This window comes from Stomoxys calcitrans, chromosome 3 (genome assembly GCF_963082655.1).
Source record: "Stomoxys calcitrans chromosome 3, idStoCalc2.1, whole genome shotgun sequence".
Lineage (NCBI taxonomy): Eukaryota > Metazoa > Arthropoda > Insecta > Diptera > Muscidae > Stomoxys > Stomoxys calcitrans.
Window position 1 is genome coordinate 18693254 of NC_081554.1, and position 14056 is coordinate 18707309.

General features: G+C 34.7%; 1 protein-coding gene across 2 annotated transcripts in view; it reads left to right on the forward strand.

Moving 5' to 3' along the window:
• The window catches only part of LOC106080951 (kinesin-like protein CG14535), a 436783-nt gene that overhangs the window by 415140 nt on the left and 7587 nt on the right, over nucleotides 1–14056 (forward strand). For both annotated transcript variants that reach the window (XM_059365110.1, XM_013242579.2), the window contains 5 exons: nucleotides 8461–8638; nucleotides 8885–9094; nucleotides 9224–9317; nucleotides 9621–9824; nucleotides 13762–13959. In XM_059365110.1, the coding sequence (XP_059221093.1) occupies nucleotides 8461–8638; nucleotides 8885–9094; nucleotides 9224–9317; nucleotides 9621–9824; nucleotides 13762–13959 (884 nt within the window). The remainder of the gene's footprint in view (nucleotides 1–8460; nucleotides 8639–8884; nucleotides 9095–9223; nucleotides 9318–9620; nucleotides 9825–13761; nucleotides 13960–14056) is intronic.

Genomic DNA, 14056 nt, shown 5'->3' on the forward strand with positions numbered 1-14056 from the left:
AACCGATTCTCTCGAAATTTGTCACCAGGGATTTTTTCTTGACTCTCGACATTACTGGCGAATTTCATAGAAATCGGTTTAGATTTGGATATGGCTTCCATATATATGTTCGTCCGATTTGTTATAATAATGCAATAAATTGGTCATTTGTAAACCGATTCTCTTGAAATTTGGTAGGAAGGATTTCTTTTTGACTATCCACATAACTAATGAATTTCACAGAAATCGGTTCAGATTTGGATAAAGCTCCTATATATATGTTTGTCCGATTTGCAGCAATTATGCAATAAAATGGTTATTTGTTAACCGATTCTCTTGAAATTTGGTAGAAAGGATTTCCTCCTTCTCTCGATATTTTTGGTGAATATCATAGACATCGGTTCAGATTTGGATATAGCTCCCATATATATGTTCGTACGATTTCGACAAACATAGCAATATCGAAGTCATTTGTTAACTGATTCTCTCGAAATTTAGCAGGAAGGATTTTTTTTCTGACGGAGACAGATCCCACTAAAATTGGAAAAAATCGGTTCAGATTTGGATGTAGCTTCCATATATAGGTTCGCCCGATTTACAGTAATAATGCAATAAAATTGTCATTTCTCGAACGATTCTCTCGAAATTTAGCAGGAAAGATTTTCTTATGACTATCGACATTATTAAAAAATTTCATAGAAATCGGTGCAGATTTAGATATAGCTCTCATATATGTATATCGCCCGATTTTCACTACTAGAGCCTTTGCAAGCGCATTTACTGACCAATCTTCCCAAAATTTTGTACTACGCTTTCCTCGACGACTTCGATAATATCCATAAAGTTTGGCTTAAATCGGTTCAGATTTAGATATAGCTCCCATATATAACTGCTCGTCCGATTTGGGAAATATTGAAATATCGTAGTCATTTGTTAACCGATTCCCTCGAAATTTGGCAGCAAAGATTTTCTTATGACTGTCGACATTATTCTAGAGCCTTTGCAAGTGCATTTATTGACCAATTTCCCCAACATTTTGGACAACGCTTTCCTCGACGACTTCCACAATATTCATAAAGTTTGGTTCAAATCGGTTCAGATTAAGATATAGCTCCCATGTATATATGTTCGTCCGATTTTGGGAAATATTGGAATAAAGTGCTTATTTGTTAACCGATTCTCTCGAAATTTTGGCAGGAGTAATTTTCTTACGACTTTTAGTACAACCGGTGAATTTCAAAGAAATTGGTTCAGATTTGGATATAGCTGCCATATATGTATATCGCCCGATTTTCATTCCTAGAGCCATTGCAAGAGCATTTATTGACCAAAATTGCCAAAACTTTGTGCAACGGATTCCTCGATGACTACCACAATATCTAAGATATTTGGTCAAAATCGATTTAGATTTGAATGTAGCTTCCATATAAACGTTCGTCAGATTTTGGATAATTTATTGTCATTTATCAACCATGGTTATTACATTTTGAACATATTTGAAAACATCCGCCGAGGTCCATCAAAATTGCTTCAGAATTAGATATAGCCCCCACTTTGTATTTATAGGGTAGGTGTAGGGTATTATAAAGTCGGCACCGCCCGACTTTTGCCTTTCCTTACTGCTTTCGTATAAACGAATATACCACACAATATTAATGCACAAAAGTCAAAAGTCATTTAAAGGTTTTAATCTTTACCTCAAAAATAGCTACACATGCCCATTTGCCATGAGCCACCACCCCCTAAGGAAACACAAGAAATTGTAACAAATGCCTAAACTTTCACAGAAAGTTATCTTCTGCTCCTCCAAAAACCAAGTTTTTGTCTATCTCTGTCTACTATGAGGCAATCATAACTACACTTAACAGACAGACAGACATAGAGACAGCAAGTGCTTAAATTATTCAGACTAGTAGAGAATAAAATGGCATGAAAACAAACCCTTAGCATCTTCTCAAAACATTCCCTAGAAAAAGTAAGAAACAAAAAAGCAGCAAAAGCCAGAGGGTAGAGCTTTTACTATTATTAAAAATCATGACAGACAAAACAACAAACTGACAGCTGTCTTAAATTTCACACAACGGCACAACTCGAGCCTTCAGCTCTGCCTTGGAAACTCTTAAAAGTTGACAGTTCATGAACCCGAAAATGATTGGCGGCAGCTCATAGCCCTAAAGGAGGTTAACTCACACCTAGGACGAGGTACCAAACATGAAATGGATACATTTTTGTTTTACCTAGATATTACCTCGCTAACCTTTTGCCCTTTGCCAATGATTTTGATGCCTTTAGCAATGATTTTGCACTTTGGCAAGTTGTTAAATATTTAATGAAAAGTGAAATTGTTTTAGCTGGAAACCAAAAAATAAACTTCAAATAACCGTTGTCAGTGTCACCGTGGCATGGAAATAACCTCAAATTGGAAAAGTCTAGTCAAGTCATCTTTGAGGGGGATATGAGAGTTGGAAATAAATATTCGGGCGGTGCCGACTATACAATACCCTATACCTACCCTGTAAATAAAAAAGGTGGGCTATATCTAATTCTCAACCAATTTCGATGGGTCTCTTAGATATTGTGGTAGTCATTTAGGAAAGCGTTGTGCACAATTTTGGTAAGATTGGTCAATAAATGAGTTTGCTGTGATTCTAGCAGTTGATATATATATATGAGCTAAATCCAAATCTGAACTGATTTCTATGAAATTCACCAGTAATATCGAGAGTCATAAGGAAATCCTTCCTGCCAAATTCCGAGAGAATCGGTTAACAAATGATCAATTTATTGCATTATTAGTGCAATTCGGACGAACATATATGTGGGAGCTATATCCAAATCTGAACCGATTTCTATGAAATTCGCAAGCTATTTCGAGAGTCAAGAGAAAATCCTTCCTACCAAATTTCAAGAGAATCGGTTAACAAATGACCATTTCATTGCATTATTACTGCAAATCGGACGAAAATATATGTGGGAGCTATATCCAAATCTGAACCGATTTCTATGAAATTCACCAGTAATATCGAGAGCCATAAGGAAATTCTTCCTGCCAAATTCCGAGAGAATCGGTTAACAAATGACCAATTTATTGCATTATCAGTGCAAATCGGACGAACATATATGTGGGAGCTATATCCAAATCTGAACCAATTTCTATGAAATTCGCAAACTATTTCGAGAGTCAAGAGAAAATCCTTCCTACCAAATTTCAAGAGAATCGGTTAACAAATTACCATTTCATTGTATTATTACTGCAAATCGGACGAACATATATGTGGGAGCTATATCCAAATCTGAAGCGATTTCTATGAAATTCACCAGTAATATCGAGAATCATAAGGAAATCCTTTCTGCCAAATTTCGAGAGAATCGGTTAATAAATGATCATTTTATTGCATTATTATTGCAAATCGGACGAACATATATATGGGAGCTAAACCGATTTTTTCGAATTTCAATAGGCTTCGTCCCTTGGCCGAAAAACATGCCCTACTACATGACCTGTAGTATGTACGCAAATTACGGACAGACGGACAAACGGACAGACAGACGGACAGACGAACAGACAGACAGACAGACGGACAGACAGACAGACGGACAGACAGACGGACAGACAGACGGACAGACAGACGGACAGACAGACGGACAGACAGACGGACAGACAGACGGACGGGCAGGCGGACAGACAGACAGACATAGCCAAATTGAATCATAAAGAGATTCTGAGTCGATCGGTATACTTATCTATGGGTCTTTCTCTCTTCCTTTTGGGTGTTACAAACAAATACACTAAGTTATAATACCCTGTACCACAAGGTGTTATATGACCCGAGAGCAATAAGGAAAGCCTTGCTGTCAAATTTCAAGAGAATCGGTTAACACCTTCTTGATCAGCTTAAAAATCTTAGACCATCTAGCCATGTCCGTCCGTCTGCCTGTTGAAATCACGCTATAGTCTTCAAAAATAGAGATATTGAGCTGAAACTTTGTACAGATTCAATTTTTGTCCATAAGCAGGTTAAATTCGAAGAGGGGCTATATCGGACTATATCTTGATATAGCCCCCATATAGACCGATCCGCCGATTTAGGGTCTTAGTCACATAAAAGCCACATTTATTATCTGATTTTGCTGAAATTTGGGACAGTGAGTTGTGTTAGGCCCTTCGACATTCTTTGTTTAACTTGACCCAGATCGGTTCAGATTTGGATATAACTGCCATATAGACCGATCCTCCGATTTAGGGTCTTAGGCCAATAAAAGCCACATTTATTATCCAATTTTGCTTAAATTTGGCACAGTGAGTTGTGTTAGGCCCTTAGACTTTCTTCGCTAATTTGGACCAGATCGGTCCAGATTTGGATATAGTTGCCATATAGACCGATCCTCCGATGTAGGGTTTTGGGCCCATAAAAGCCACATTTATTATCCGATTTTGCTGAAATTTGGGACAGTAAGTTGTGTTGTGCCCTTTGACATTCTTCTTCAATTTGGACCAGATCGGTCTAGATTTGAATACAGCTGCTATATAGACCGATCCTCCGATTCAGGGTCTTGGGCCCATAAAAGCCACATTAATTATCCGATTTTGCTGAAATTTGGGACAGTGAGTTGTATTGAGCCCTTTGACATCCTTCTTCAATTCGGCACAGATCGGTCCAGATTTGGGTATAGCTGCCATATAGACCGATTTCTTGATTTAACGTTTTGGGTACATAAAAGGCGCATTTAATGTCCGATGTCGCCGGTATTTGGGACAGTGAGTTATGCTAAGCCCCTTGACATGCATTTGCAATATGGCACGGATCGGTCCAGATTTGGATATAGCTGTCATATAGACCGATCTCTCGATTTTAGGTTTTGGGGCCATAAAATGCGCATTTATTGTCTGATGTCGCTGAAATTTGAGACAGTGAGTCGTGTTTAGCCCCTCGACATACTTCTGCAATTTGGCCCAGATCTTTCCAGATTTGAATATAGCTGCCATATAGACCGATATCTCGATTTAATGTCTTAGCCCCATAAAAGGCGATTTCACTGAAATTTGACACAATGACTTATGTTAGACTTTTCGACACCCGTGTCGTATATGGTTCAGAGCGGTTTATTTTTAGATATAGCTACTGCACTTATTAGTATTTGGTCCAAATTGGAACATATTTCGATATAACTGTTATGGGACATAAGGTATGCAATTTTCACCAGATTTTGATGAAAGGTGGTTTACATATATACCCGAGGTGGTGGGTATTTCAGCAAAATTTTTTATGTCGCATTTTTCTTTGGAATTCAATTTTTCACGAAATTTTCGATTGGAAATTAATTTTTGTGATTTTTTTTATTAAAATGAAAATGGAATTTTGATGAAATGTTCTTGCGTATGTAGTGCTTTCAAAGAATTATTTTATAAACAAAATTTTTGAGACCTGACTTGATAGATTTTCAGCATTTTTGTATTAAATAGACTTTTGAAATTTCGATAAAATAATTTATTCCAAGCCCATGTGGCTAACGGGACTTTGCTACCCCTCCAATAATGGATTTTTCTGGCCATTGAAAAGTCGCCCAAAACCGAACCCCTCTGATATTATTGACTATTTCATTTTTGGGAGGTCATAAAAAGTTTAATATTAATTTCTGTTTTTATTGCCCTACAACAACTTTTAATGTAATCGTATTTTCCATAATAGCTCGGCCACAGCCATCAGCACCCCTTCCCCTTTGTTTGCTCATAAGCTCTTATCGTTGAGATCAAATGATGAGTTTTCCAGCACAAAATGTTGTAATAAGTGTGCTTTTCGACTCGTTTTTGTCACCAATATCGATATGATATCTTCCACAAAATACCAACGAATTAATGTACGTGCAGACGAAAAATTTACTAAATCATCATAAAATGCCATAAATATGTGTTTACGATGCCACAAATCACCGACAGATACAAGTGGAATTGTGTACTGGTATTTCATCAACGTCACCCAGGCAAAATGTAGAAAAATTGCTATTTATTACCTCATAAAAATGTGGCAGAGACGCTAAAAGTTGCAGGAGGGGGGAGAAGAAAACTTGCATTTTCTGTGTACCTCTTGTATTTCTTAAGATGGATGGGGAAGGATATTTTATGGTGCCACCGACTCCTTGACAAAACGAATGTCACACTCACTTAATGAAATGCAATTCTCCAAAAGCGGCAGTACTTTATTTCACTTAACAACACCACCCATTGCCTTTTGGGGATAGTGAAAGGGAATTTGCTGTGAACGTGCTTTAAGTGCCTCCGATGGGTGCCAAGGTATCACAGAGAAGCCATAGAGGCAAGATGCTCAGACTCCAGCATCTTCGCTTTTCCTTCCTGCTTCTCCTCGTTCTGTGTTTAACTGCATCCTGTTATCCCTTCTTTGCAGTAAAAGCATTTTCTTAATGAAATTTTACTTTTTAATAAATGTCATTAGACGTCAACTAGTTTTCAAGTGCATGCGAAGGATTTCATTCAATTGCAAATTGTGAATGAGGAAGGATATGGTGAGAAAGGCACTCTACAATTTATTGGGTTAAAACACACGATTACTATTTAACATATCTGGCATGTCTAGTCGTTTAAAAAGAAATTGGGACAAGGAGGTAAACATTCAATGCGGAAACTAGAAGATTGTAGAATTTTTAATTATATTGGGTTGCCCAAAAAGTAATTGCGGATTTTTTAAAAGAAAGTAAATGCCTTTTTTATAAAACTTAGAATGAACTTTAATCAAATATACTCTTTTTACACTTTTTTTCTAAAGCAAGCTAAAAGAAACAGCTGATAACTGACAGAAGAAAGAATGCAATTACAGAGTCACAAGCTGTGAAAAAATTTGTCAACGCCGACTATATGAAAAATCCGCAATTACTTTTTGGGCAACCCATAATTTGCCATTGGATTACAGCAGCTTATTTTTAAATTATAAAAATTATAATAAACCAGGAATTTTCGTTTGGCTTAGTTTAAGAATTTCTTAATACACATGTCCAATTTCTGCTAAAATTAAAAATTAAAAATCAAATTATGTCGATAGAAAAATATCAAAAAATGTCGACATAAAAAAACTGGGTAAATATTAATCTTCTCTTCGAATTGAATCGAAGAAATATGTATAAACATAACTTTAACAATCGATTGTATCAATAAAATAATATCGATTTTGAATTCGAGTTATATCGATATGAAAACTGAAATATATCGATTTTAAAATCGAAGACTAACGATTTAGAGACAGAAAAATATCGATTGAAAATTGCAAAATTGCGATGTAATTTTTCAAATATCAACAAAAACATCGAAAATTAAAGATTTTATCGACAACTCAGTCGTAATGTCCGTCATGACAGGTCACTGTCTAATCGGGAAAACATGCTGACAGACTGGAGGTTGCCTGCAATAACTTTTGCAGAAGCTGTGAGGACAGCGAAGACGAAGATACTGTAGAACACCTTCTGTGTGTGCGCCCCGCACTAGCAGTCAGAAGGAGTTCCACTTAAGGTTCTCATTTCTTTGAGAACCTCTCTGATTTAGCGGATGTGAACATTCACAAGTTATTGGGCTTTTTAAAGCGATCTGGATGGTTCAACGGTAGAAACTAGAAGGCATCTTCCTTCTTCTGTTCTTGTGGTATCACAATGGACGAAAACGTCTAAGTGAGTCTGATGGCAAACTGCCACTTAAAACTAACCTAAACTAACCATCATATGCTTTATATGATAGAATTTGAAAAATAATATTGTTACACAAAATGTAATACTGTTATACAAAGTGTTATACTGTTATACAAACTGTTATACTGTTATACAAACTGTTATACTGTTTTAAAATATTAAAAAAAATATATATATTTTCATGGCTGTACTTAAAGTTTATGCACACAAAAATTTTATCAAATATATTTCGTCAAGTATTGCGACTTGAAAATGTAACTGCCTAAACTCTACAGCATTACAGCGGCTTAGAAATGTAAATCAGGTAGCACCTCTTTTAAATCTATTGTTGATATTAAGCAGAAGTATTTTTGAGGGGATAGGCTAGGTAAGACCTATAAATAATTTAGGTTGGACCTATATCTGAACCTATTACTGAATCGATTTTCTTAAAAATACATTCTGGGCCAAGGCAGAATGCATTTAACCAGGTATGGGGATTTACAGGTATGGGGATTAAGTATGAACTCAGTTTGTTTTTGCATACCCATTACGCCTGCAATATCCGTTTCCTTTCAGTGTTATGCAGCTATGCAAGCAACTTAATTGAAAATGTTTCCAACTCTTAATCGAGCTTTTACAAACATTTAATAGACTTCCTTAGATTTCATTTAATCGACAGGGAGCACATTACCCATTATGGTAAGGTTTTGTTTAATTTTTTTTCCTACTCATTAATTTCATTCATGTTAACTCCTTAAACTGCAAATTAATGTTAATTAACGTTTCGTTTTTTTTTTTCCTTTACAGAGCGGCTCAGAAACTTGCAGCACAAAGTACATCATCAAAATCATCACGCACCACCGATATGGCAAATACTTCCTCACGCAATGGTGGCTTCTGTGGCGCCTTACAAAGGGCGCCACCGCCCATGCCACCCGGTTTGGCGCGTCGTTTGGCCAATAAGGAGAATTATGGCATAGGCAAGGTAGGTGAACATAATGGCATTTGCATGTTCAAATGAAATCAAACGGGAAAAATATGGAAAATGCCTGGATAAGAAAAAAATTTCTTAGAAAATCTCACCTATGTTAGTCATTAAAAACAGCTTAAACTGTCAACATGATTGCATGGTTACACATAAAAAATGGCTAATGATGCAAACATTTTAAAGAATATTTATTAGATTTTTCGAAAAAGTTAGGCAATGCATTCTCTTTTGCTTCGATTTTAGGTTAAAGTTATGTTGCGTGTATCTGACACTCATACGGATACGGAAACTCCCCATTTCATGGCCGTGGATAAAAAGAAGCGGCAAGTCACCCTAACAGATCCTGCGGCGGCCTCCAATCTGGCCGCCTGCTCATCACAAGAACGAGGGCCCATGGTGGCCGCACCCAAAATGTTTGCCTTTGACAATCTCTTCACTGCTGAGGATCAACAGGTAGGTGCTGTCTTCATCCCCAAGAACTGGGATAATTTGTCATGAGTCGTCCTGTACGAAAGAACTGAAGAGAATGGACAGACATGCTTCCCTTTGATAAATTTTTTGTGTTCTTTTCTATTTCCTCAGTCTGATGTTTGTGCCTCTGCTTTGTCTGAAGTAATCCCTGCCGTTTTAGAAGGATCCGATGGCTGCCTGCTTACCATTGGTTATCCTAATTCCGGTAAGTTGTCATCCTTTGGCAATGTTGATTTCTTGCCTTACCTTGCCTACACCGCCACCATCTTCATTTGTATTCATTTCCTTTGGTGTTTGTATGTGTGTAGGTGTATATGTATGTGTGTGAGCAGAGCTAAGGAAATTGCAATAAATTTTTCTAGTTCGTGCCTCAGTTCGTTAGTTTTACCAATCATGCTTATCTGGCAAATTTCTTTCTTTCTTTTTTTTTGTTTTCGTTTGGTTTCTTTACAAATGTCATCTCCTTTGATTTTGCTGTGCTTGCTTGCCACCATCAACCACCTTACAGGTCAGTCCAAGACTATGCTGGGTGGCGTTAATCCGCCCACGGAATTAGGTGGCATTCCTTGTGCGATTTCTTGGCTGTACAAAGGCATCAACGAACGCCGTCAAAAGAGCGGTGCCCGTTTTTCGGTGCGTGTCAGCGCTTTGGGCGTAAGTGCCACGAAACCGGATTCAACGTCAAAGGATTTATTAGCTGCTCATGCGACGGGTAAGTAGCTGTAATTTTTGAAATGTTGAAAGTATTTAAAACCCTCAAACAAGGCAACTTTAATTCATATTTCAATGCAAATGGTTTATTTTTGTATAGTTTTTAAAGGTGTTTTTTGTTTGTTTATGAATGGGAAATCGAGAAAATAAAAAAAAAAAAAATTAAATATCAAATTAAAAAAAAAAACTAATTTTATAAAAAATTTATAATGAATGCTACCTCCACACCCCTGGCTAAATTAGGAAATAAAATATTGATAACGGTCGGGTTTGTCAAGAATCGATTTTAATCGAGTTTTGTGGAAAATATGCAAATATTAAACAAAAATTCGTAAAAAAAATCGATAAACATCGTTTTTTCTGACAAATCTATGAATTTTATGTAGTGGGTAAATATGTCCAGTTTGGGCTGTATTTTGGGAGTAAGGTTGCAACTCCCCCAATATGTCTGTTTGGGGGAGTTTTGGAGTTTGGTTTTGGGTACTGGGGACTAAGACTCAAATTTTAATGCCATATTCGTATTCTACACTCCAATACCTTTCATTTGATACCCATATTGTTCCGCTCGGTCCACTTTTAATTTCGGATGGTGTTTTTGGGGTAAGTCGGAGGGTGCGCCCCTATTCAGATATCCAAAAATTATACAGTCTATGTGTTTTTCAGATCAACTTACACAACCAGTGAAAATTTTGACCGTTTTTGAGTCTATACGTAACAAACAAACAAACTGAGTCCCATATAGTCGTGATTAGATGATATGCTCAATTGGTGGGGTTAATGGGGGTGGTTTGAGCCCCAAATCAAAACATGTTTAATATTTTCAAAAAAAAAAATTTTATCTCGCTTTTTCAAAATATAGAAAATTTATCGAACTTTTCAAAAATCGAAAAATCGTAAATTTTTTTTTTAAATCGAAATTTATAAAAGCTTTTCAAAAATATATGTACATATCCATATGGAACTTTTAAAAAAGCAAAATTTATCGAATTTTGAAAATCGAAATTTATCGCTTTTTTCAAAAATCCAAATTTATCAAATTTGTTAAGAAATCGAAATTTATTGATGTTTTCAAAAATTGCAATTTATCGATTTTTTCAAAAATCGAAAGTTATCGATTTTTTCAAATTTTAAATTTATCGATTTGTTCAAAAATCAAAATTTATCGATTTTTCAAATTTTAAATTTATCGATTTTTCAAAAATCAAAATTTGTCGATTTGTTCAAAAATTTAAATTTATCGATTTGTTCAAAAATCAAAATGTATCGATTTGTTCAAAAATATAAATATATCGATTTTTTCTTAAACCGATATATATTGATTTTATACAAAAATCTAAATTCATGCAACTTGAAAATTTATCGGATATTTTCAGGTATCGGAAATTTTTCGAATTTTTAAAATCGAAAATTTTTTTAAAATTTTTTAAAATCGAAATTTATTGATTTTTATCATACAATAATATATATTAACGACTTTTTAAAATTTAAAATTAAGCAATATATTTTTATAATTCAAAAACGTTTTTAAAATTGTATTTAGAACTTTTCAAAAATCGAAAATTTGTAGATTTTTTTTAAAAAATCGAATTTAATGAATGTTTTTCAAAAAAAAAAGAATACATATCTATGTGGAACTTTTCAAAAAGCGAAATTTATCAATTTTTCAAAAAGCAAAATTTATCGATTTTTCAAGAAGCAAAAATTATCGATTTTTCAAAAATTGAAATTTATTGTTCAGAAATCAAAAATTATCGATTTGTTCAGAATTTAAATTTATCGATTTTTTAAAATCGAAATGTATTGTTATATATATTGATTTTATTCAAAAATCTAAATTTGTGCAACTTGAAAATTTATCGGATATTTTCAGATATCGAATTTTTTTATTCGAAAAATTTTTAAAATTTTTAAAAATCGAAATTTATTGATTTTTTTCAAACAATAATATATATTAACGAATTTTTAAAAATAAATCAAAATTTAGCAATTTTTTTATAATTCAAAAACGTTTTTAAAATTGTATTTAGAACTTTTTCTCCACAGGTATTCATTTCAATTGGTTGTTTTATTATAATCGTGATTTAATAGAATTTTTCAAAAATCGAAAATTTGTAGAATTTTTTTTAATCGAATGCAATAAAAGCTTTTAAAAAATAAATGTACATATCTATGTGGAACTTTTCAAAAAGCGAAATTTATCGATGTTTCAAAAAGCAAAATTTATTGATTTGTTCAAAACTCGACATTTATCGATTTGTTCAAAAATCGAAATTTATCGATTTGTTCAAAAATCATAATTTATCGATTTGTTCAAAAATCTAAATTTATCGATTTGTAAAAAAATTTAAATTTATCAATTTTTTAAAATTTAAATGTATCGTATTTTTCTTAAACCGACATATACTGATTTTGTTAAAAAATTTTAATTCATCCAATAATTTTTTCAGAACTTGAAAATTTATCGAACATTTTTAGATATCGGAAATTTTTTTGAATTTTTTAAAAATCGAAAATTTTTCGAATTTTTTAAATTATGATATATTGCCGACTTTTTCAAAAACGGAAATTTATGAATTTTTTTTACAATATTAAAACATTTTTAAAAATTATATTTAAAACGTTTTCCGCTCATGTATTCAACTTAATTGCATATTATTACCACCAACGAGATATGGATATATATTTATTTTGCGTAAACGTTTCCAAACATGGAAATATTTAGTTCTGATGGTCGCTAAATTCTAATATAGTGTAAAGTGGGGACTCGTCCCCCTATTGTGTTTTAGCCGATTTACCAAAAATTTGGAAAGATGAGTTCTTTTAACCTATATATTATCACTATGCTATCTGACCCAATTTTGGTAGAGAGGAATAAATACTATTAATTAAAATTTTACCCAACCTACGTTAGAGCGATTCCAACCAAACAATGTTGTTCTTAAATCCTTCGTCGCAGATTATTCTTAGGAAAATCGTGATTTACTGCCAGTTCATCAAGGACTAAGATTAGCATACCATCATCATTCTGCAGCTTTTAAAACGATTTTCAAACATAGATATTATTGTTCCCCGGGCGATTGCCTGGTTTCATAGCCAATTTAAAACCCTTAAAAGAAACTAAAAATTTAAATAATCATTACAGTCGCTTAGAGATCAAAACTCTTTTATGAACCAAAGCATGAATGAATGAACTCTCTTTCAAGTATTATTTGCACATAAACGCTTGATTTTCCCCTTGCTTCCACTTGGAATGCAAAAAACGAGGAAGAGAAGACAAAAAAAAAACTAGAAACAAATAACTTTGGCCCCAATGTGACCTGGCCCGCTCACTCAAAACATTTTAAAGCTCGTTTATGAAACAATTCAACACAAGTCATCTAGGCTATAAGGTGGAGAGTGGTGGTATGCTTAAAACAAAAAGCTAGTAAGGAACGTCTGAGAGAGATAATCTAAAACTACTCCCTGCTGAATGGATGGGAATATCAGCTCCAACCACCCTCAGTTTAGAATGAGCATAGCATTATGACAGAGTTCCCAAGACAACTATTCAGTCATGAATGCCTCCCCCCCTCTCCCCGTACAAAGAAATTTCTAAGCATTCCTCAGGTTATCGTTTGGGAAGGCAAAGGGAGATGTAGGTGGTTTGCTAACCACATTACATTGGCTTACACCAACTCTATGGAGCAACATTTTCCAGGCATTCTATTTCCTTTAGTCCTTCCCCCTCCCTCCAACCTCATTTTCTCCTCGTATTACTTTGATGGCTTGCTGCAAAAAAAAAAAGAGAAAAAAAACCTAAACCATTTGCATTTTATATTACAATGAAGTGTGTGTTTGTCTAACGTTTAATTTCACATTGTTAAAATGGCATTTGTTTTTGTTTCGGTTTTCATTCCCGCTTGGATTTTACCCCGGGCCCTTCGTTGCCTCATAAATAGACTCTGATGACTCTCCGGGGGTTTATTTGCGTGACGATTTTCTGGGTGGCCCCACCGAGTTGCGTGCCCCCACTGCCGAACGTGCTGCCTTGTTCCTAGATGCTGCTCTGGCTGGCAGACCACCACAAGGTGGTCTGGAGCCAGCCATGATATTTACCCTGCATGTCTATCAATACAGTCTATCACGTAAAGGTGGAGGTAAGTAAAACGATGCCAGAAAATGTCCTTTTGGCCTGAGTGCTTCTTGCCTTCAGGGCAAAGCCATCGTCTGACACTTTGAATTCCCACATTAACA